This window comes from Anolis carolinensis, unplaced genomic scaffold (genome assembly GCF_035594765.1).
Source record: "Anolis carolinensis isolate JA03-04 unplaced genomic scaffold, rAnoCar3.1.pri scaffold_9, whole genome shotgun sequence".
NCBI lineage: Eukaryota > Metazoa > Chordata > Lepidosauria > Squamata > Dactyloidae > Anolis > Anolis carolinensis.
The window spans coordinates 3,985,193-4,006,254 of NW_026943820.1; the positions used below are offsets into that span (position 1 = coordinate 3,985,193).

General features: G+C 43.6%; 1 protein-coding gene across 3 annotated transcripts in view; it reads left to right on the forward strand.

The window, feature by feature from the left end:
• acsf3 (acyl-CoA synthetase family member 3) overlaps positions 1–21,062 on the forward strand; it is a 77,643-nt gene that overhangs the window by 47,532 nt on the left and 9,049 nt on the right. For 2 of the 3 annotated variants that reach the window (XM_062961505.1, XM_062961504.1), the window contains exons 8-10: positions 15,420–15,554; positions 16,362–16,473; positions 20,725–21,054. In XM_062961505.1, the coding sequence (XP_062817575.1) occupies positions 15,420–15,554; positions 16,362–16,473; positions 20,725–20,845 (368 nt within the window). In that variant the 3' untranslated portion in view covers positions 20,846–21,054. Of the gene's footprint in view, positions 1–15,419; positions 15,555–16,361; positions 16,474–20,724; positions 21,055–21,062 lie in introns of those variants that run through there. The other variant, XR_010000521.1, reaches the window with a different exon arrangement.

The following is a 21,062-nucleotide window of genomic DNA, read 5'->3' on the forward strand; positions in this document are numbered from 1 at the left end:
AGGATGCTCCAAACATCTTCACATCTTCACATCACATTCCTTGGGGTGCTTCTACACTGTCAAATAAATGCAGCTTGGCACCACTTTAACTGATATGGAATCCTAAGAGTTGTAGTTTTGCAAGGCCTTGAGCCTCTTCTGCAAAAGTGCAAACTCCTGGGCCTCCATAGCTATGACCCTGCATCTACACTATACAATTAATGTAGTTTGATACTACTTTAACTGCCATAGTTCAGTGCAATTGGATCTTGGGAGTTGTAGTTTTGCAAGGTCTTGAGCCTCCTCTGCTAAAGAGCGCAAACTCTAATTTCTTGGACTCCATAGCTATGAGTCTGCATCCGCACTGTAGAATTGATGCAGTTGAACATTACTGTAATGTGATGCAATGGGATCCTGGGAGTTGTAGTTTTGCAAGACCTTGAGCCCCTTCTGCCAAAGAGTGCAAACTAATTCCTTGGACTCCATAGCTATGAGTCTGCATCTGCACTGCAAAAAGGATGCAGTTGGACATTATTGCAATGCAATGGAATCCCAGGAGTTGTAGTTTTGCAAGGTCTTGAGCCTCTTCTGCTAAAGAGTGCAAACTCCTGGGCCTCCATAGCTATGATCCTGCATCTACACTATACAATTAATACTACACTATACAATTAATACTACTTTAACTGCTATGGTTCAATGCAATTGGATCTTGGGAGTTTTAGTTTTGCAAGACCTTGAGCCTCTTCTGCTAAAGAGTGCAAACTCTAATTCCTTGGACTCCATAGTTAAGAGTCTGCATCTGCATTGTAGAATTGATGCAGTTGAACATTACTGTAATGTGATGCAATGGAATCCTGGGAGTTGTAGTTTTGCAAGGTCTTGAGCCTCTTCTGCTAAAGAGTGCAAACTCCTGGGCCTCCATAGCTATGACCCTGCATCTACACTATACAATTAATACTACTTTAACTGCTGTAGTTCAATGCAATTGGATCTTGGGAGTTGTAGTTTTGCAAGACCTTGAGCCTTCTCTGCTAAAGCGTGCAAACTCATAATTCCTTGGACTCCGTAGTTATGAGCCTGCATCTACACTGCAAAATTGATGCAGTTGAACATTACTGTAATGTGATGCAATGGGATCCTGGGAGTTGTAGTTTTTCAAGGTCTTGAGCCTCTTCTGCAAAAGAGTGCAAACTCCTGGGCCTCCATAGCTATGAACCTGCATCTACACCATACAATTAATGTAGTTTGATACTACTTTAACTGCCATGGTTCAGTGCAATTGGATCTTGGGAGTTGTAGTTTTGCAAGGTCTTGAACCTCCTCTGCCCAAGTGTGCAAACTCTTAATTCCTTGGACTCCATAACTATGAGTATCTACACTGTAGATTTGATGCAGTTGGACATTACTGTAATGCAATGCAATAGAATCCTGGAAGTTGTAGTTTTGCAAGGTCTTGAGCTTTTGCTGCCAAAGAGTACAAACTTTAATTCCGTAAACTCGATAGCTATGTGTCTACATCTACACTGTAGAATTGATGCAGTTGGACATTACTGTAATGCAATGCAATAGGATCCTGGGAGTTGTAGTTTTGCAAGGCCTCGGCCCTCCTCTTCCCAAGAGTGCAACTCTTAATTCCTTGGACTCCATAGCTATGAATCTGCATCTGGAATTGATGCCGTTGGACATTATTGTAATGTGATGCAGTAGAATCCTGGGAGTTATAGTTTTGCAAGGCCTCGACCCTCCTCTTCCCAAGAGTGCAACTCTTAATTCCTTGGACTCCATAGCTATGCATCTGCATCTGGAATTGATGCCGTTGGACATTATTGTAATGTGATGCAATAGAATCCTGGGAGTTATAGTTTTGCAAAGTCTTGACCCTCCTCTGCCAAAGAGTACAAACTCTTAATTCCTTGGACTCCATAGCTATGAGTCTGCATCTACACTGTACAATTAAATTTCCACATCACCACCCATTTAACCCTTCAGTAGGTGTGTGGCCACATGTCCATTAGAACTGTATTTTCCGACCAGTTTGCACAATGGGGTTCCAGCCAATGCATTGCTATCTGACAGTGCATGATCTACCTAATACTCTTATATATACCTTTACATGAATAGCGAGATCCTCAGGAAACCGAACTCCGCACTAATATCAAATGTGCAGGAAACACCCACATTTTAGCGAGACTTCAGTCATGATGCCCTGGTTTTCAGTCCTGATGAATCCCAGAGAGAGAGAGAGAGAGAGAGAAAGAGATGCTCCTAAGTGGTTCTCGTCTCCCTTTTCCTTTTTATGCATCGCAGCAAAATGACTGCCACTTAGTGACTTCTAGAGGGTGCATTTGAGCGAGTTAAGCAGAGTTAATTACTGCCCTCGCAGTCCTCTTAAGAAGAATGCAAATGAAGCCCATTGCAATTGCAAGAAGGGCCATACCAAGACTGGGCTGGAAAGGGGAAAGATCTCTACATCTTATTTGCAAGAGTTAGGTTCATAAACATACAAGCTATTAACTACTACTACTACTACTACTACTAATAATAATAATAATAATAATAACCTTTTTATCTCCCAGGGTATTTATTATTATTATTATTATTATTATTATTATTATTATTATTATTATTATTATTAACCTTTTTATCTCCCCAGAGTATTTGTTGTTGTTGTTATTATTTTATTGTATGTCACAGCAAACAAGATAGTCATGCTGGATTTCGTATCACAAAATCACAAGTCGAACACTTCCCAAGTGTCTAGGACTGTGTGGTGTATTTTCGGATGATGCGCACAGATCCCAGTAGGGTGGCCTTTTGCAGTTGGCAGATCGTAATTTTGTCAATGTCTATTGTTTCCAAATGCCGGCTGAGATCTTTTGGCACGGCACCCAATGTGCCCATCACCACCAGGACCACCTGCACTGGTTTCTGCCAGAGTCTTTGAAGTTCAATCTTGAGGTCCTGAGAGCGGCTGAGTTTTTCCTGTTGTTTTTCGTCAATGTGACTGTCACCTGGGATGGCAACATCAATGATCCAAACCTTTTTCTTTTCCACAACTGTGATGTCTGGTGTGTTGTGTTCCAGAACTTTGTCAGTCTGGATTCGGAAGTCCCACAGTATCCCCTGATGTTAAGTTCAGTCGTGACCGATTCTGGGGGTTGGTGCTCATCTCCATTTCTAAGCCGAAAAGCCGGCGTTGTCTGTAGACACCTCCAAGGTCATGTGGCCACTGGCATGACTGCATGGAGCGCCGTTATCTTCCCACCAGAGCGGTACCTCTTGATCTACTCACATTTGCATGTTTTCGAACTGCTAGGTTGGCAGGAGCTGGGGCTAACAGCGGGCGCTCATTCCACTCCCGGGATTTGAACCTGTGACCTTTCGGTCCGCAAGTCCAGCAGCTCAGCAGTTTAACCCGCTGCTACTGAAGGCTAAAAAGCAGGATTGGATGATATGCAAAAACAGCCTTTGCGTGTGTGTTTTTGCACCGGGAAGCTTAACACAAACAACTTGCCACTTCAAGGCCTGCATCAAACCAGTTAACGGCTTTTCCTTCCTTCCTTTGTTAACGGCATATTAATCAAGCGGCATTGATCCTGGAATCTGGTCTTCCCAGCCCTGACGCCAGCATTAAGGGAATTTTATTCTGACAGATACAATATCGCAATCAATAAAGTCTTATTATATGGAGCTGATATACATGGTTTGGCTGGCGGGATTTATGCCCCGCTTCTCAACCCGGCACTATTTCATGCCTCTGCCTCGACCTGTAATTGAAAATAAATCTCCTCGGATGCTCTCGGGGCCTCGTTTCCTGGATGCGTCGGCACCTGCAGATGCCTTTCCTGGAGGATTAGACGGCAGGAAGGAAGAGCCTCTTTCGATGCGCCGTTCTCCCATCCATCCATCTCTCTATTTAAATGCCTAAGGATGTACGTATATAAATTTGTACCACCAAGGATCCTGCCTGGCTTGATGGATCTGGACCAAACCTGGCACATAGACCCTTCTTTATCCAACTTAAGATATGTGCTGTCCATGACGGGACTCACCGGATTGCTGTGAGTTTTACAGGCTGTATGGCTGTGTTCCAGAAGCATTCTCTCCTGACATTTCGCCCACATCTACGGCAGGCACCCTCAGAGGTTGTGAGGTCTGTTGGGAATTAGGCAAGTTGGGTTTATATAACTGTGGAATGATGCCCAGGGTGGGAGAAAGAACTCTTGTGTGAATTTTGCAACTGGCCAGCTTAATTAGCATTGAATGGCGTTGCAGCTTCAAGGCCTGGCTGTTTCTTGCCTGCGGGGAATCCTTTGCTAAAATAATTGAGGGGTTTGAACTACAAAAGCCACCTTTTTTGGGCACGGAGTAGAAGGAAAGAAAAGGAACAAAGCGGATTGGCTGTTGCTAGGTGAAGTGGCCCTCTGTGATGTCACAGGGAAAGAACGGGAGCAAAGTGGATTGGCTGTTGCTAAGTGAAGTGGCCTTCTGTGATGTCGCAGGGAAGGAAAGGGAGCAAAATGGATTGGTTGTTGCTAGGTGAAGTGGCCCTTTGTGATGCCACGGGGAAAGAACGGGAGAGAAACGGACTGGCTGTTGCTAGGTGAAGTGGCCCTCTGTGATGTCGCAGGGAAAGAACAGGAGCGATAGTGGATTGCTGTTGCTAGGTGAAGTGGCCCTTTGTGATGTCTCAGCCGGCATTTGGAAACAATAGACATTGACAAAATTACGATCTGCCAACTGCAAAAGGCCACCCGACTGGGATCTGCACGCATCACACAGTCCTACACATCACACAGTCCTAGTCACTTGGGAAGTGTTCGACTTGTGATTTTGTGAAACGAAATCCAGCATGTGTATCTTATTTGCTGTGTCATAATAAAATAAAATAATAATAATAATAATAATAATAATAGTCCTAGACACTTGGGAAGTGTTTGACTTGTGATTCTGTGATACGAAATCCAGCATATAGATCTCGTTTGCTGTGTCATACTATGTCGTTGTGTTAATAATAATAATAATAATAATAATAATAATAATAATAATAATAAAGGCCACCCTACTGGGATCTGCGCGCATCATCCGGAAATACATGACACAGTCCTAGACACTTGGGAAGTGTTTGACTTGTGATTTTGTGATACGAAATCCAGCATATCTATCTTGTTTGCTGTGTCATAATAAAATAAAATAAAATAATAATATTTATGAGCAGCATATTTTCCCAAGACACTTCAGGTCTTTGCTTTCCATCGATGTCTCTCCCTCTGGGCTTTGCTGGAGACAATTGAGAACGTATTTGCTCAGAACTAATGGCGTTCTGATGGAAGAAGGGAGGGATTTCCTCGCATCTCCTGTAATATTTAAACAAAGGAGCTGCCGAGGAATCCTCCCTTATGAAGGGTGGAAACCTCTCACCCATTCCCACCTTCTTACGACCACCTTGGATTATTTTAATGCTCTTGTTTAGGACAGAAATGCAACAAGGCTGCACCGTGATAAAGACTCCTGACTTAGCCAGACCTGTAATTGATCCCAATGCTCTTGTGCAAAGGGCAGGAGAGGCAACGGGGCCTTTTTCAACTTGGTTATTGCAATTACTTTCTTTTCTTTTTTGCCTCTCAAGCTGCCGAGCGGCATGACAGCCCCCCTTTTCCCCTCCTTACCATCTGCACCGGTGTCTATAAATACTTAAATGCTAATGTAGGAGGAAGGAAGGAGAGAGAAAGAGATTGAGAAAGAGGGAAGGGCTTCCCATTTTTATTTTATTTTTTATTCTTTCGAGTAACCCACTTTCCTCTTCCAAAGCCTGTTGCATCATCTTAGGGCAGAAGATGTTCTCCATCCCTACAATACACAAATCGGAAGGGTCATGAGCTTCATCTGATAACAAGGTCAGGTATTGGGTTGATACTACAAATCCCATGCAGCCTTAATGATCCCGTTGATTGCAGTGTCCTGGGAGCTGAGGTCCCACAAAAGTGATATTTCCGATACTTTTCTGAATGCGCATCTATACGATTACATTGCAATTCAGCTGTCAAGCTATAGATTTTGAAAATTATTTTTAATTTGCATATTTATTTAACATGTCAGAAGTACCGACGGTACAGTTGTGATGTACCGAAGATAAGCTTTTGCTGTTGCTAGGTGAAGTGGCCCTCTGTGATGTCGCAGGGAAGGAACGGGAGTGAAGTGAATTGGCTGTTGCTAGGTGAAGTGACCCTTTGTGATGTCGCAGGTAAAGAACGGGAGCGAAGTGGATTGGCTGTTGCTAGGTGAAGTGACCCTTTGTGATCTCACAGGGAAAGAACGGGAGAGAAGTGGATTGGCTGTTGCTAGGTGAAGTGACCCTTTGTGATGTCACAGGGAAAGAACGGGAGCGAAGTGGATCGGCTGTTGCTAAGTGAAGTGACCCTTTGTGATGTCGCAGGGAAGGAACGGGAACAAAGTGGATTGGCTGTTGATAGGTGAAGTTGCCCTCTGTGATGTCGCAGGTAAAGAACGGGAGCAAAGTGGATTGGCTGTTGGTAGGTGAAGTGGCCCTTTGTGATGTCACAGGGAAAGAACTGGAGCAAGGTGGATTGGCTGTTGCTAGGTGAAGTGACCCTTTGTATATTTAGGGTAACCAATGGCTCTTTCCCACAACCTTCTAGCAATCCCTTGGAGTAGCATCCTCGTCAATCCTCCTAGTTCTGCTAGTATTTTAACTTGGTCACGATGGGTATGTGTACCATGTTAAATTCGGACCCATTGTCAGTGGGATTGACATGCCTATCTGGATGTGACTGGACTGCAACTCCCATCATCCTCTATCACCCCCTTCAAAAAACCCACCAGTATTTTAAGTTGGTCAAGATGTGTACTTGTGGCAAATTTGGTCCACAAGGCAGTTTCCATATGTAAGTGTACTACAACTTCCCTTCTTCTAACTCCTCCAGTATTTAAAGTTGGTTGTGATGGGTATGTGTGCTGAGTTTGATCAGATGCATCATTGGTGGAATTTGTAGGGCTCCAACTCCCATCATCCTGTATCATTTCCCCCTAAACCCCACCAGTACTTTAAGATGGTCATGATGGGTCTGTGTGCCAAGTTTGGAGCCATCCCGAAACATACATATTAGCATTCAATCCTCCTCCTTGTGTTTATTTGCAAGAGAGCTTATGAGCCGAGCTCTGTGCAAAATGCCCTTGAGAGGCTTTCCATTTTTTCATTCTTTCTGTGCCTCCGTGTCTGTGTGTTTTGGAGGTGTAAATGCCAAGGGAGGTTCTTGCGCTCTTTTTCATCTCGGCAGGGCTTTGGCCTTTCGCGCAGCGTGACGCCGGCAGCAGGCTCTCTGCGCAGAATACAAACTCGCCCCCGGAGTCCGGCGCATGACATGAATTCCACTGCAGGATGCACGTTGGCCCAGGCCTTTCATGTGCCTGGTTTCATTCCCTGTCTCCCAGATATTTGCCGAGCAGAGTCTAACAAAGCCAGGGCATCCCAGAATCCAGTCATACAGTCATTGCTCCATATTTGCTGAGACCAAGAGCGCAAGACCCCCATGCAACTAAATAATAATAATAATAATAATAATAATAATAATAATAATAATAATAATAATAATGGCTCTGGCTCACGAATGGGACCCTGAAGAAGGAGACAGAAGGCCTGATCCTTGCAGCCCAGGAGAAAGCCATCAGGACAAAGGCAATTCAGGCCAAGATCGAAAAACCAGCTGATGACCCAAAATGCAGACTGTGCAAGGAAACCGACGAAACCATTGATCATATCCTCAGCTTCTGTAAGAAAATCGCACAGACAGACTACAAACAGAGGCACAACTCTGTGGCCCAAATGATTCATTGGAACTTATGCCTCAAGTCCCACCTGCCAGCAGCAAAGAACTGGTGGGATCACAAACCTGCAAAAGTATTGGGAAATGAGCACGCAAAAATACTGTGGGACTTCCGAATCCAGACTGACAAAGTTCTGGAACACAACACACCAGACATCACAGTTGTGGAAAAGAACAAGGTTTGGATCATGGATGTTGCCATCCCAGGTGACAGTCGCATAGATGAAAAACAACAGGAAAAACTCAGCCCCTATCAGGACCTCAAGATTGAACTTCAAAGACTCTGGCAGAAACCAGTGCAGGTGGTCCCGGTGGTGATGGGCACACTGGGTGCCGTGCCAAAAAATCTCAGCCGGCATTTGGAAACAATAGACATTGACAAAATCACCATCTGCCAACTGCAAAAGGCCACCCTACTGGGATCTGCACACATCATCAGAAAATACATCACACAGTCCTAGACACTTGGGAAGTGTTCGACTTGTGGTTTTGCGAAACGAAATCCAGCATCTCTATCTTGTTTGCTGTGCCATACAACGTCGTTGTGTTGATAATAATAATAATAATAATGTAATTCTGGCAGAAGCTGATTATAGAATTACTTTGGAAGACCCAGAGATAGGCATCTGTAAGTCCTGCAATAGGAGCTGCGGTGGCGCAATGGGTTAAACCCTTGTGCCGGCCAAACTGCTGACCTGAAGGTTGGGTTTGCTGACCTGAAGATTGCTGGTTTGAATCCGCGAGACAGGGTGAGCTCCCCTCTGTCAGCTCTAGCTTGCAGGGGCATGAGAGAAGCCTCCCAGTAACACATCGGTCCGCAAGTTCAGCAGCTCAGCGGTTTAACCCACTGCGCCACTGGGGCCTCCATAGATATAAAGATATAAATATGAGCCGTTAAGCCACATCATAGATATAGATATATACCTCTATATCATATTGATTGATTGATTGATCTATAGGTGGGTAGATAGATAGGTAGATACTTAGAGATATGTGCCTTTAAGGCACATCATAAATATAAAGATATAAATATGAGCCTATAAGTCACATCATAGATATAGATATAGTCTCACTTATCCAAGCCTCGCTTATCCAAGCTTCTGGATTATCCAAGCCATTTTTGTAGTCAATGTTTTCAATATATCATGATATTTTGGTGCTAAATTCATAAATACAGTAGTTATAACATAACATTACTGCGTATTGAACTGCTTTTTCTGTCAAATTTGTTGTATAACATGATGTTTTGGTGCTTAATTTGTGCCTCTACGTTCATACAACAAAAAGCTCCAGCTAATTCAGAAAACGGCCAGGCTTTGAGACTGCAAGGCTATTCACTGCTATTCCCCCTGGCCAACAAAGGATTCCCATAAGCCACAGCAACGCGTGGCCGGGCAAAGCTAGTAGGTATATAAGTCTATATCATACAGATAGATAGATAGATAGATAGATAGATAGATAGATAGATAGATAGAGATACGCACCTTTAAGTCACATCATAGATACATAGATATAAATATGCACCTTTAAATCACATCATAGATGTATAGATTTAACTATACACCAGAGATATAGATATTAGCCATGAAATCACATCATAGATATATAGATATACGTAATCTAGATAGATAGATAGAAAGATAGAGAGAGAGAGATGTTCTGCACACATAATTCACCTGTCACTTATCTTGGGTGCCAAGCAAGGCCGGAGTGAGTTATTTCACCTCCAAGGGAAATATGCATTAAGCAATTAGGAGGAGGATTTGAACCACCGGGGAAGGGAAAAATCTGCCCCAAAGATAGTCGGAGGAGGACGGCGAGGAACCCGATTAGTATTAAAATGGATCTTGGCGAATTTTACGAGCGAGATATAATTTCTCCGTCGGAGGCGCCTCGTCCCCCGCAGAGGTCTGGAGCTTGGCAAATTGATGAGTGATATTATTTCTGCGTCTGAGGCTCCTGCATCACCTGCGGGGAGCTGTGGGTTTTTCTCCGTCCTTCCTCCCTCTCTTTCTCTTTTCGGATTTGTCATATGTGCCCAAAAATGCATGTCTTCATCATGACTGCATGGAGCGCCGTTACCTTCCCGCCGGAGCAGTACCTATTGATCTACTCACATTTATTTATTTTATTTATTTATTTATTTACAGTATTTATATTCTGCCCTTCTTTCTCACCCTGAAGGGGACTCAGGGCAGATCACATTATGTACATATAGGGCAAACATTCAATGCCCATAAACACATCAAACAGAGACTGAGACAGACAGATGCAGAGGCAATTTAACCTTCTTCTGAAGGGATGTTCAATTCTGGCCACAGGGGGGAGCTGCTGCTTCATCATCCACTCTGACGGCACTTCCTCATTCCAGGTCGTAAATTAGTTAAACTTGCCTCCCCACTTTTTATAAGTGGTACCTTATTTCCTACTTGATAGATGCAACTATCTTTCGGGTTGCTAGGTCAGCAACGAGCAGGGGCTATTTTTTATTTTCAATTGACGGGTGCTCACCTCGCCACGGGCTGGCCTCGAACTCATGACCTCATGGTCAGAGTGATTTATTGCAGCTGCTGAACAGCCTGCGCCACAGCCCGGCCCACATTTGCATGTTTTCAAACTGCTAGGTTGGCAGAAGCTGGGGCTAACAGCGGGAGCTTATCCCACTCAGTAGATTTGAAACACTAACCTATCGGTAAGCAAGTTCAGCAGCTCAGCGGTTTAACCTGCTATGCCACCGAGGGCTAATTTTCCAGGCCTTGGGATTTGGGGCTAGGTGGTGGAGTTTCCATGGATTTTTGATGGGTTTAATAACACAGCTGAGTCTGGTTTTTAAAATTCCCATATGTATATTTTAATGCATTTTAGTATGGCAATTTTGATGGTTTTAATAGCACAACTGAGTTTGTTTGTTTTTTAATGTTTATATGTATATTTGAGGGTGTTTGCATTGCTTGATGTTTATTGTTAGCAGCCTAGAGTCCCCAGATTGGGAGAAAGCCAATATTCAGTCTTTCCCAATTGTCCTTTTCCATACTTTCTCCAACTTTGCAATGAGGAACCTTGGAGGTGTCAAGTACGGGACAGTTGGGAAAGCAGGCTGGTAACTGGGTTGCTTTTTAATATTTCTACATATATTTTCTTGCATTTTTTTATTGTTAGCTGCCCTAAGTCCCTGTATCAGTATAAAGGCAGGATAAAATCCTTTCCCAATTTGTTATCGTAGGCTTTCATGGCCACACTAGGTTGCTGTGAGTTTTCCAGGCTATATGGCCATATTCCAGAAGCATTCTCTCCTGATGTTTCGCCTGCATCTTTGGCAGGCATCCTCAGAAGTTGTGGGGTCTGTTGGAAACTAGACAAGTGAGGTTTATATATCCAAGGTGGGAGAAAGAACTCTTCTCTGTTTGAGGCAACTTGGCCAACTTGATTAGCATTGGAAAACCTTGCAGTATCAAAGCCTGGCTGCTTCCTTTCTGGGGGAATCCTTTGTTGGGAGGTGTTAGCTGGCTCTGATTGTTTCTTATCTGGAATTCCCCTGGTTCTTTATTTACTGTCCTAATTTCCAACAGACCTCACCAACCTCTGATGATGCCTGCCATAGATGTGGGTGAAACGTCAGGAGAGAATGCTTCCGAAAAGAAGCCAGGCAGCCTGCATTGAACCGCATTACTGGATATTATTCCACATACATATAATAATACTTTAATGAGTCTATCCGCTCAGAGATTACCACAACAATATAAACCCCACTTGCCTAGTTTACAACAAACCTCACAAGCTCTGAAGATGCCTGCCATAGATGTGGGCGAAACGTCAGGAGGGAATGCTTCCGGTGTTGGGAATCATCCTGGACTACTCAAGTCTAAATGTAGTCAGATAGATGATAGAGTTAGATTGAGGAATCCTTTCCTCGTTTCCAAAGCATGCCTAGATAGGATTCACCATTGTTTCCTGCTTCCCGTCCTATTTAGATCAGCCCACCCTTTGATGTTTCTAGAAATGTGATCTCTCCTAGGACTTTGACGTAATTTCCCCCAATTTGGTCCTTTGGAATGTTTATGGCCCTAGAGAAGAAGCAACCCACGAGGCTTGGTCGCCATTCCAGCTTCCTGCTTCGTTCCAGAGAGGACAATACAACATATTAGCCAAGATGTAGCTATCTAGAGCTTTGTTATTTTAATCTGTCTATGTGTATTAGAACAGGATAGATTAGATAGTTAACTCCAAACCTTTTCTATCCATCAATGTATTTCTTTTTACCTCAATAAATGCTTTTAAACTTTAAAGCTAACTTTGCATCCCTTTGCCTTCCTGATGACCCAGAGGCCTTCCAAAACTCACAGCGCGTAAGTCATACGCTGCTGCAATGTTTACTCTGCTATTTTAATGGGAATTTACCTCATAAAGAGGGTGATTAGAGCTAACAATAGCGAAAGTCTGGAAAGGGAAAAAACTTCTTACTCCCGAGGAATAGTTAATCAGAATCTTGGACAAATGGATAAGCTAACACAAAAAATCAGAGAGGGTAAAAATAAAACAGACTAGACAAACGTCATAAAATTCTTGATAAAAAGAAAAATGGACTTCATAATATACTTATCTACAATATAAAACGGTTTAAGCGAAAAGAGACTAAGGGAAAATACCAAAATGTAATCAACGAAAGAGAAAACTCCGAGGTCAAGATGGGAAGTCAACCAATTTTTTTCCTCAATTTTGTTTCTTTCCTTTTTCTTCTTCTTTCTATTCTTTTCTTTCTTTCTTTCTTTTTTCCCCCCTACGTTTTTCTCTCTTCACCTACTTTCGGAACTCTTTCACCTCCCTCACTTTCCTATCAATATATTGTTCCACCACTTTCGATGTATTATGTTTCTTTAAAAAAATAAAAAAATAATTGGAAAATATGGAGAAAATTTATTGAGTATATTTTTAATGCGGGAAAGGGGTATAAGCCAGCAACAGAGACAATGAAATTTTGGACTTGTGAAACAATATGAGTTGGTTGGCACAAAATAAGGGGAAGGGAAGAGGGTGAGAAGGTATAACAATTATAACGATAATAATAATAATAAATAAAACATGTATAAGTAGATAAAAAGGTGTAGTAGAGAGATATGTAGTAAAGTTGTAATGGAAAAGTCTAAAACTGATAAAGAAATATGCATAAAGATGTTTTGATTCTGATTTTTCTTTATTGTTGGATTGCATACAATGTGATATGTCTGGGATACTGTAAAATGAGGAAAGAATGTATACTTATACATTTTGAATTATAAATTAATAACAATAATACAGTAGAGTCTCACTTATCCAACATAAACGGGCTGGCAGAATGTTGGATAAGCGAATATGTTGGATAATAAGGAGAGATTAAGAAAAAGCCTATGAAACATCAAAATAGGTTATGATTTTACCAATTAAGCACTAAAACATCATGTTATACAACAAATTTGACAGAAAAAGTAGTTCAATATGCAGTAATGTTATGTTGTAATTACAGTATTTACGAATTTAGCACCAAAATATCACGATATTTTGAAAAATTGACTACAAAAATGCGTTGGATAATCCAGAATGTTGGATAAGCGAATGTTGGATAAGTGAGACTCTACTGTATTGAAAATAAAGCATGTATAGGTAGATGAAGGGTGTGTAGTGGAGAGATGTATAGTGAAGTTGTAATGGAAAAGTTAAAAGACTGATGGATGTGGCGCTTTCCCTTGCAGCTGTGTGGCCCGAGGCACCTCCGCCGGCCGGCCGGCCTCCCTCCCTTTCCCCCGGTGCGCTATAAATACCTTCTCTTAGTCCATCCCCGCGCACTGTATCAATCTTGTTTAATAGACTGGAAAGCTTAATGCTCGGTGGCGGGTCGCGGGGAGCATCGGGGTGATGGATGGTGCCTTCCCGGAGTCGAGCACCGTTGATGTATAATGAAATATTTATGATTTATTCCGGCTAATAAACGGGGATGAAGTGTGTGATATATATATATGAGCAGATGGGGAACTATCGATGCAGGATTTCGTTCGGGGAGGTTTATGTCCGTAACGCGTACGCATCCGCACGCACCTCGCGGGGCTGTGGTGGGGACGGCCGAGCCCCATCCCGACATTAATCTCTCGCTCCTTCCCTCTAATTGTTTGTCATCCCACGTTTCCCCCTCCTGCACCTGTTCTCCGCCAGACAAAACCTTCCTTCCCGCAGAAGGCCTTTTATCGAACGGTTTGGCTCCTTTGGAATTCAAAACGCGTGGCACCCGTGGCCTCGGTGGCATTTTCAGTGGCAGGCGCCATCAAGGAGAGACGGAGGAAACAGTAATTGGAATCTACAGCCTTCACAAGCTTGCATGTGGCCCTTCAGACTCTCAAATGCAACATATTGGATCCTTGAGACCCCAAAATGCAACATGTTGGGTCTTTGAGACCCTAAAATGCAACATATTGGGTCTTTGAGACCTTAAAATGCAACGAATGGGGCCTTTGAGACCATAAAATGCAAACAATTGGGTCTTTGAGACCCCAAAATGCAAACAATTGGGTCTTTGAGACCCTAAAATGCAAACTATTGGGCCTTTGAGACCCTAAAATGCAACATATTGGGCCTTTGAGACCCTAAAATGCAAACAATTGGGTCTTTGAGACCCTAAAATGCAAACTATTGGGTCTTTTGAGACCCCAAAATGCAACACATTGGATTTTTGAGACCCTAAAATGCAAACTATTGGGTCCTTGAGACCCTAAAACACAACATATTGGTCCTTTGAGATCCCAAAATGCAACATATTGGATATTAGAGACCCCAAAATGCAACATATTGGACCTTTGAGACCCTAAAATGCAATATATTGGGTCTTTGCGACCCCAAATGCGACATATTGGATATTAGAGACCCCTAAATGCAACATATTGGACCTTTTGGAACCCTAAAATGCAACATATTATGCCCTTGAGATTCCCAAAATGCAACACATTGGGCTCTTAAGACCCTAAAATGCAACATATTGGGTCTTTGAGACCATAAAATGTCACATATTGGGCCTTTTGGACCCCAACATACAACACATTATGCCCTTTATATTCCCAAAGTGCAACATATTGGGCCTTTAAGACTCCATAATGCAACATGTTAGACCTTTGAGACCCCAATATTGGGCCTTTGAGACCCCAACATGCAACACATTATGCCTTTAAGATTTGCAAAATGCAACATGTTGGGCCCTTGAGACCCTAAAATGCAACATATTAGACCTTTGAGACCCTAATATTGGGCCTTTGAGATCCCAACATGCAACACATTATGCTCTTGAGACCCTAAAATGCAACATATTAGACCTTTGAGACCCCAATATTGGGCCTTTGAGATCCCAACATGCAACACATTATGCTCTTGAGACCCTAAAATGCAACATATTAGACCTTTGAGACCCCAATATTGGGCCTTTGAGATCCCAACATGCAACACATTATGCCCTTGAGACCCTAAAATGCTGCACATTGTGCCATTGAGGCCCCAAAAAGACCATGTCCTTTTCTCAGTGTAAGCAGTGATGACGGAGATAACTGCAGATTGCCTAACTCTTTTGTTTTCCTCTCCTAGGAGACACAGCTGTGTATAAAGATGGCACCTACTGGATCCGAGGACGCACCTCTGTCGACATTATCAAAAGCGGCGGATACAAAATCAGCGCCTTGGAAGTGGAACGGCATTTGTTGGCCCACCCGAGCATTGCTGGTAGAGTATCCACCATGGTCAATTCTGCAAGTAACGAAATCTGCAGAAGTCAAAATTGCAAATGTGGAGCATGAACTGTATAATTATTTTAGTTATAGTTAGGACATCCGTCTTCATGGAAGGGCGCCTGATGTTATCTCATACTTCCGCCTTGTGCATCTCTTTCCAAGCCTCCGGAAATGTCTTTATGCATTTCCTTTCATGCCCAAGTTGCCCTGTAGCCAAAGCTCTCGGGGTGACATATATGATAATAACAAACGCAGCAAAAACCCCAACGAGCGCATAACATCGCTTACCAACCAAACAACAAAATAAAAGCAGCAACTGCCATGTTTCAAAAATAGAAGACGAATCTATGGATGGTGATGTTTGTTTTTTATTCCCTTCCCCAATATGGCCCAAAGAAGGGTCGTTTGAAAATGTATTTCTTGGTGAGGTGAAAATATAAAAGGGCCAAAACAATAGAAAAATATTTTCCTGGGTGCTGGAAATGGAATAGATTCAAAGCCACCATCTGAGGACCTCCGTATAGAAAGCTTACTCAGAAGTAACCCACTCTCAGGTGGATCAGGGCCGTTGGAAACATATGGGAAGAGGCGGCATCGCTTTAACTTGTCACTCCGGCTTCCCTGCCCCTGTCTTCTCCTCGGCTTTGCCATCTGGCTGCGTTTTCTATTTATTTACTCGGGTATTTCTCAACCCTGCCCTTCCAAACAACAACAGCATGCAGGTAGTTTTGGAGAAGCAACGTAAAATGTTCTTACACTTTCCTGCCTTGACTTTGCCTCCTTCTCTTTCTTGCTCCAGATGTGGCGGTGATTGGGGCCCCAGACCCGATGTGGGGCCAGAGGGTCAGTGCGGTGGTCGAGCTCCAACAAGGCCATACGTTGTCGCTCAAGGAGCTGAAGGAATGGGCAAGGTAAGTGAACCTCCTACAGAGATTATTCACCAAGGTCTTCCTGTGCGGATATAAATGTCATCACCAACAAAGAAAACACTCCTACTCCTAGGAATTGTGGGAGTTGAAGTCCAAAACACCTGGAGGTCCCAAGTTTTCCCATGCCTTCTTTAGGGCCTTAGTGGCTTCCAACTATCCTACAAATGGTGTAAATGATAGTACAACCTATCCTTTACACCATTCACAATTCCTCTATATTCACAATAGATCTCACCCACTACTACTCTGTATCCATGGATTACATATCCACAAATTCAGGCATCTACAGTTTGGAAATATTCAAAAGACATTCTGAAACGCAAACTTGGATTTTGCCATTTTATACAGTATAAGAGACACACTTATTTCCTAAGCCACTCTATATCAATGAACATGAACATCAACAGATCGATGTATCCAGAAAGGGCCCTCGACCTCCAATGTTTTGGTACTAAATTCAAAAATACCGGGTATTGAACTGCTTTTTCTGTTGATTTGTTGTAAAACATGATGTTTTGGTGCTTAATTTGTAAAATCATAACGTCACTTGTGTTGGGAATCTGTTTCTAACAATTTGACATTTAATAGGCTTTTCTTTAATCTCTCCTTATTATCCAATATTTTTGCTTATTGTGCCGGCCCATTTATGTTGGATAGGCGAGACTCTACTGTATCAGAAAGGAGCCCCCGGTGGCGCAGTATGTTAAAGTGCTGAGCTGCTGAACTTGCAGACCAAAAGGTCGCAGGTTCGAATCCGGGGAGCAGAGTGAGCGCTCGCTGTTAGCCCCAGCTTCTGCCAACCTAGCAGTTTGAAAACATGCAAATGTGAGTAGATCAATAGGTACCACTCCGGCAGGAAGGTAACAGCACTCCATGCAGTCATGCCCATGGCCACATGACCTTGGAGGTGTCTACGGACAACGCCGGCTCTTCGGCTTAGAAATGGAGATGAGCACCAACCCGCAGAGTCGGACACGACTGGACTTAACGTCAGGGGGAACTTTTACCTTTACCTACTGTAACAGACAGGCCCGGCCCAACACGGGACGCTAGTCACGCCCCCGCGTTGGCCGCCATGTTCCCAGGGGCGCTATCGAGCCCCTGGGAGGCGTGGCCACACTTGGCCCCGCCTCCGGCGCCCTGGCCCTGCCTCCAGCGCTGTGGGGGGCGGGGTCAGGGCGCCCGCACGCAGCGTAGGAGGCGGGGCCAGGTCTGGCCCCGCCTCCCGCGCTGCCCCACGCCATGGGGGTGGGGTCAGGGCACCCGCGCGTGGTGTGGGAGGCGGGGCCAGATCTGACCACGCCTCCCGCGGCGCGGTGGGGGGGGGCGCAAAAATTTTTTTGCGTACCCCTGAAGATTCCCTTGGGCCGGTCCTGGTAACAGATATGAGGTTTCACCTTGGAAGGTCCTTAGGGTTGCTGGGACAGAAAAAGCTAACTTTTGTCACTCTTTTTAGAAAATTAAGATTGTGTCATTTAGTCACCTGGAGATAATAATGTGCTCCTAACTTCCTTCATATCCGTAAAGAAGGAATAAATTTGGCCCTTGGTCCTCTCTGTTGAGAATCACCCTGGACTACTCAAGTCTAAATGTAGTCAGATAGTTGATAGAGTTAGATTGAGGGAATCCTTTCCCTGTTTCCAAAGCATGCCTAGACAGGCTTTACTGTGTTTCACTCCATCCTGTGTACGTCACATCCCTTACTTTGAAGTTAGCAGAAATGTGGATCTTTAGGGACACTAACTTCTCATTGGTCAGAATGTCTTTTATGGCTGGACCATGAGGTTGAAACCATTTTGGTTCTCTCTTCTCCCTTTGTTCTTCTAGCTAACAAGAAGCATCTCGCCATCTCTCCTGGCAAGATGTAACTATTTAGATGTTTGTTATTTTTCCTTTCTTATTTTTCCTTAGAAACCAGTCTAGAGTAGACTAGACAGCTCCCAAGCCTTTCTATATATCTTTTTTTACCTGAATAAATGCTTTTTGAACTTTTACTGAGACTCTGCAGTCCATTGCAATCCTAAATGGTCAAAGGCTTCTCTTTGCTCACCCCGTGTAAGTAACTGTTGCATTTGAAAGCTTTTGCTTTTGCTACTCTGTTGATTTTTGGTGGAATCTCCCCCAGAGGGTTAAATTGAGTCTAACCGCTCAGAGATTACCACAACACTCTCAACCTCCTCCTCTGTTTCTCAGTCCGTCTGACTCTGGAGGGATGAGAGGCTTCATCCAAATATGATGTGTCTTGGGCACCGCAGGGGAAGGTCCTTGGCCTGTTTGTTTGCAGGCCCCTTCCCTTTCTCCTCCTCTCCTTCTGCCTCCCTTCGCCTTCTCCTCCTTCCTTCCCTCCTTCTCGCTCTGTCTGGCAGGAGACACATGTCCCTCTTCATTGTGCGGCATTCGCCTCCGGTCTCTTCACACTGGCAACACCCGGGTCTCGAGTCGGAGGTCCCCATATGGCATCAGGCAGGGAGGAAGAGTTTGGGGAGGAAGCGGAGCCGCGGTTAAGGAGGAGAGCGCTGACACGCTCGGCGGGCCTGTCACGTCATGTCAGATCTCAGAACAGGCGGCTGTCGGAGCCTGGCGTGGCCCAGGGTTGGTGCCACGGCAAGAGAGAACGCGCCGACATGTGCCGTGCTTTGCAGAGGGCATGCCGACTTTGCTTCGCGCTGAGACAGTTCTCTTGGTGAAGAGATAAGGAGAAATGGCACCCATCATGTTAATTATTTTTTAATTGTTATTATTATTTGAGAAAAAGTTACAATTATATAAACATATTTTATACATTTCTCCCTTTTATTTACATTCACCCCTGTGCTCCCCTTCCCCAGAGCCATCTCTTCTTCTGTAGTCCCACCAAAAGTTCAATTCTTCATTTGGAGGTAAATTCCCATCTTCTTTTTCCAATAATTTTTCTAGAAATATTTTCCAAATACAGTACTTTCAAAATCTTTTTTTCCATAATCCCTTCTTTACTTTTAAATTTGACGTTAGCTTGTCAATCAGTGCCATTCGCCAAACTTCTTTATACCATTCATTAATTTGTATTTTCATTTCTCCTTTCCAATATTTTGCAATTAGTAATCTAGCTCCTGTTAATAGCATGTCTATTAAAATTTTTTCCCTCTTATCTTTCTCATCCTCTTTTTTTAATTAAAAGTAATATTTCCACTGGATTCCTTCTAATTTTTATATTCATAATATTTTCTATTTCCCTTATGACGAATTCCCAAAAACCTGACCCATCATGGCTACCTGGGCATTCGAGTGGCCCACCTGGGACTTGTATTATGGAGCGGGATTGTGCCCGGCTCCCTTGCACTTCTGTTGACAATTTGTCACTTGCGCCGCTTGCCATATCTAATTGAAAGGATTGATGAGAACCCATTAAAAGCAATCCATTTGCTTCGTGGAGTCGTTCTGTCGGGACGCGCAGCCTCTGACGGATGCACACAAGCACACAGTGGGTTTGGGGTCTTGGGTGGGGAACTGGGAAGACTGGAATCCCACTGGATCCCACTGGATCTTGGCAAAGGGTTTGTCTGCTTTCCCTTGCCAACATAGCTGTGTTGCCATAGCTCAGACATGATTTGTGTTGTGGTAATTTTCACTTCACTTCACTTCACTTTATTTCTTAATTAGTCGCTCCGAGCGACTTACAATTTAAAATATCATTCCACAATATAAAAAACATTCAACATAAAAACATTCAACATAAAAACATTCAACCTAAAAACATTCAACAGTGACTATTTGGCAAATTAGATCTGATTTACTTAAATGCACAACCAAACAGCCAAGTCTTGAGCGCTTTTCCAAAAGGTCGCAACTCCGACATTGCTCTAAGATATGGAGGCAATGAGTTCTAATCTCTGAGCGGTTAGACTCAATTTAAATAAGAAAGGGAGAAGAGAGCACCAAAATGGTTCCAATCTCATGGTCCAGTTTATTGGGGCCATAAAAGACATTCTGACCAATGGGAAGTTAGTGTCCCTGGAGATTCACATTTCTACTAACTTCAAAGTAAGGGATGTGACGTAAACAGAATAGAGTGAAACACAATAAAGCCTGTCTAGGCATGCTTTGGAAACAGGGAAAGGATTCCCTCAATCTAACTCTATCATCTATCTAACTACATCTAGACTTGAGTAGTCCAGGGTGATTCCCAACAATTTGAAGGCACCCAACGGGTCACGCACATGCGTGCATTAACCAAGATGTGCTCCTTTTTCTCAGGAAGTCCATGGCGTCCTACACCATCCCTTCCGAGCTCCTTCTGGTGGAGGAGATCCCGCGGAACCAAATGGGCAAAGTGGACAAGAAGCAGCTCCTCAGGCACTTCTACTCATCCATTTAAGAGAACTGCTTTGGCAGCCTTGGCCCGAAAGAGACCAAACAACGGCAATCAGGTTCTTCCAAAACAGCAATTGGATCCTGCTCTCTTCCCAGGTCACTTTCAGCCTTATCATCATGTCAAAGGTGGGACCACACCTGTGATTTATTTCCGTAAATGTGAACCAACGTTGTATAAAAGCAGGCTTGCTTCTTTGGAGCCTCTTTCTTAGACCTTTCTG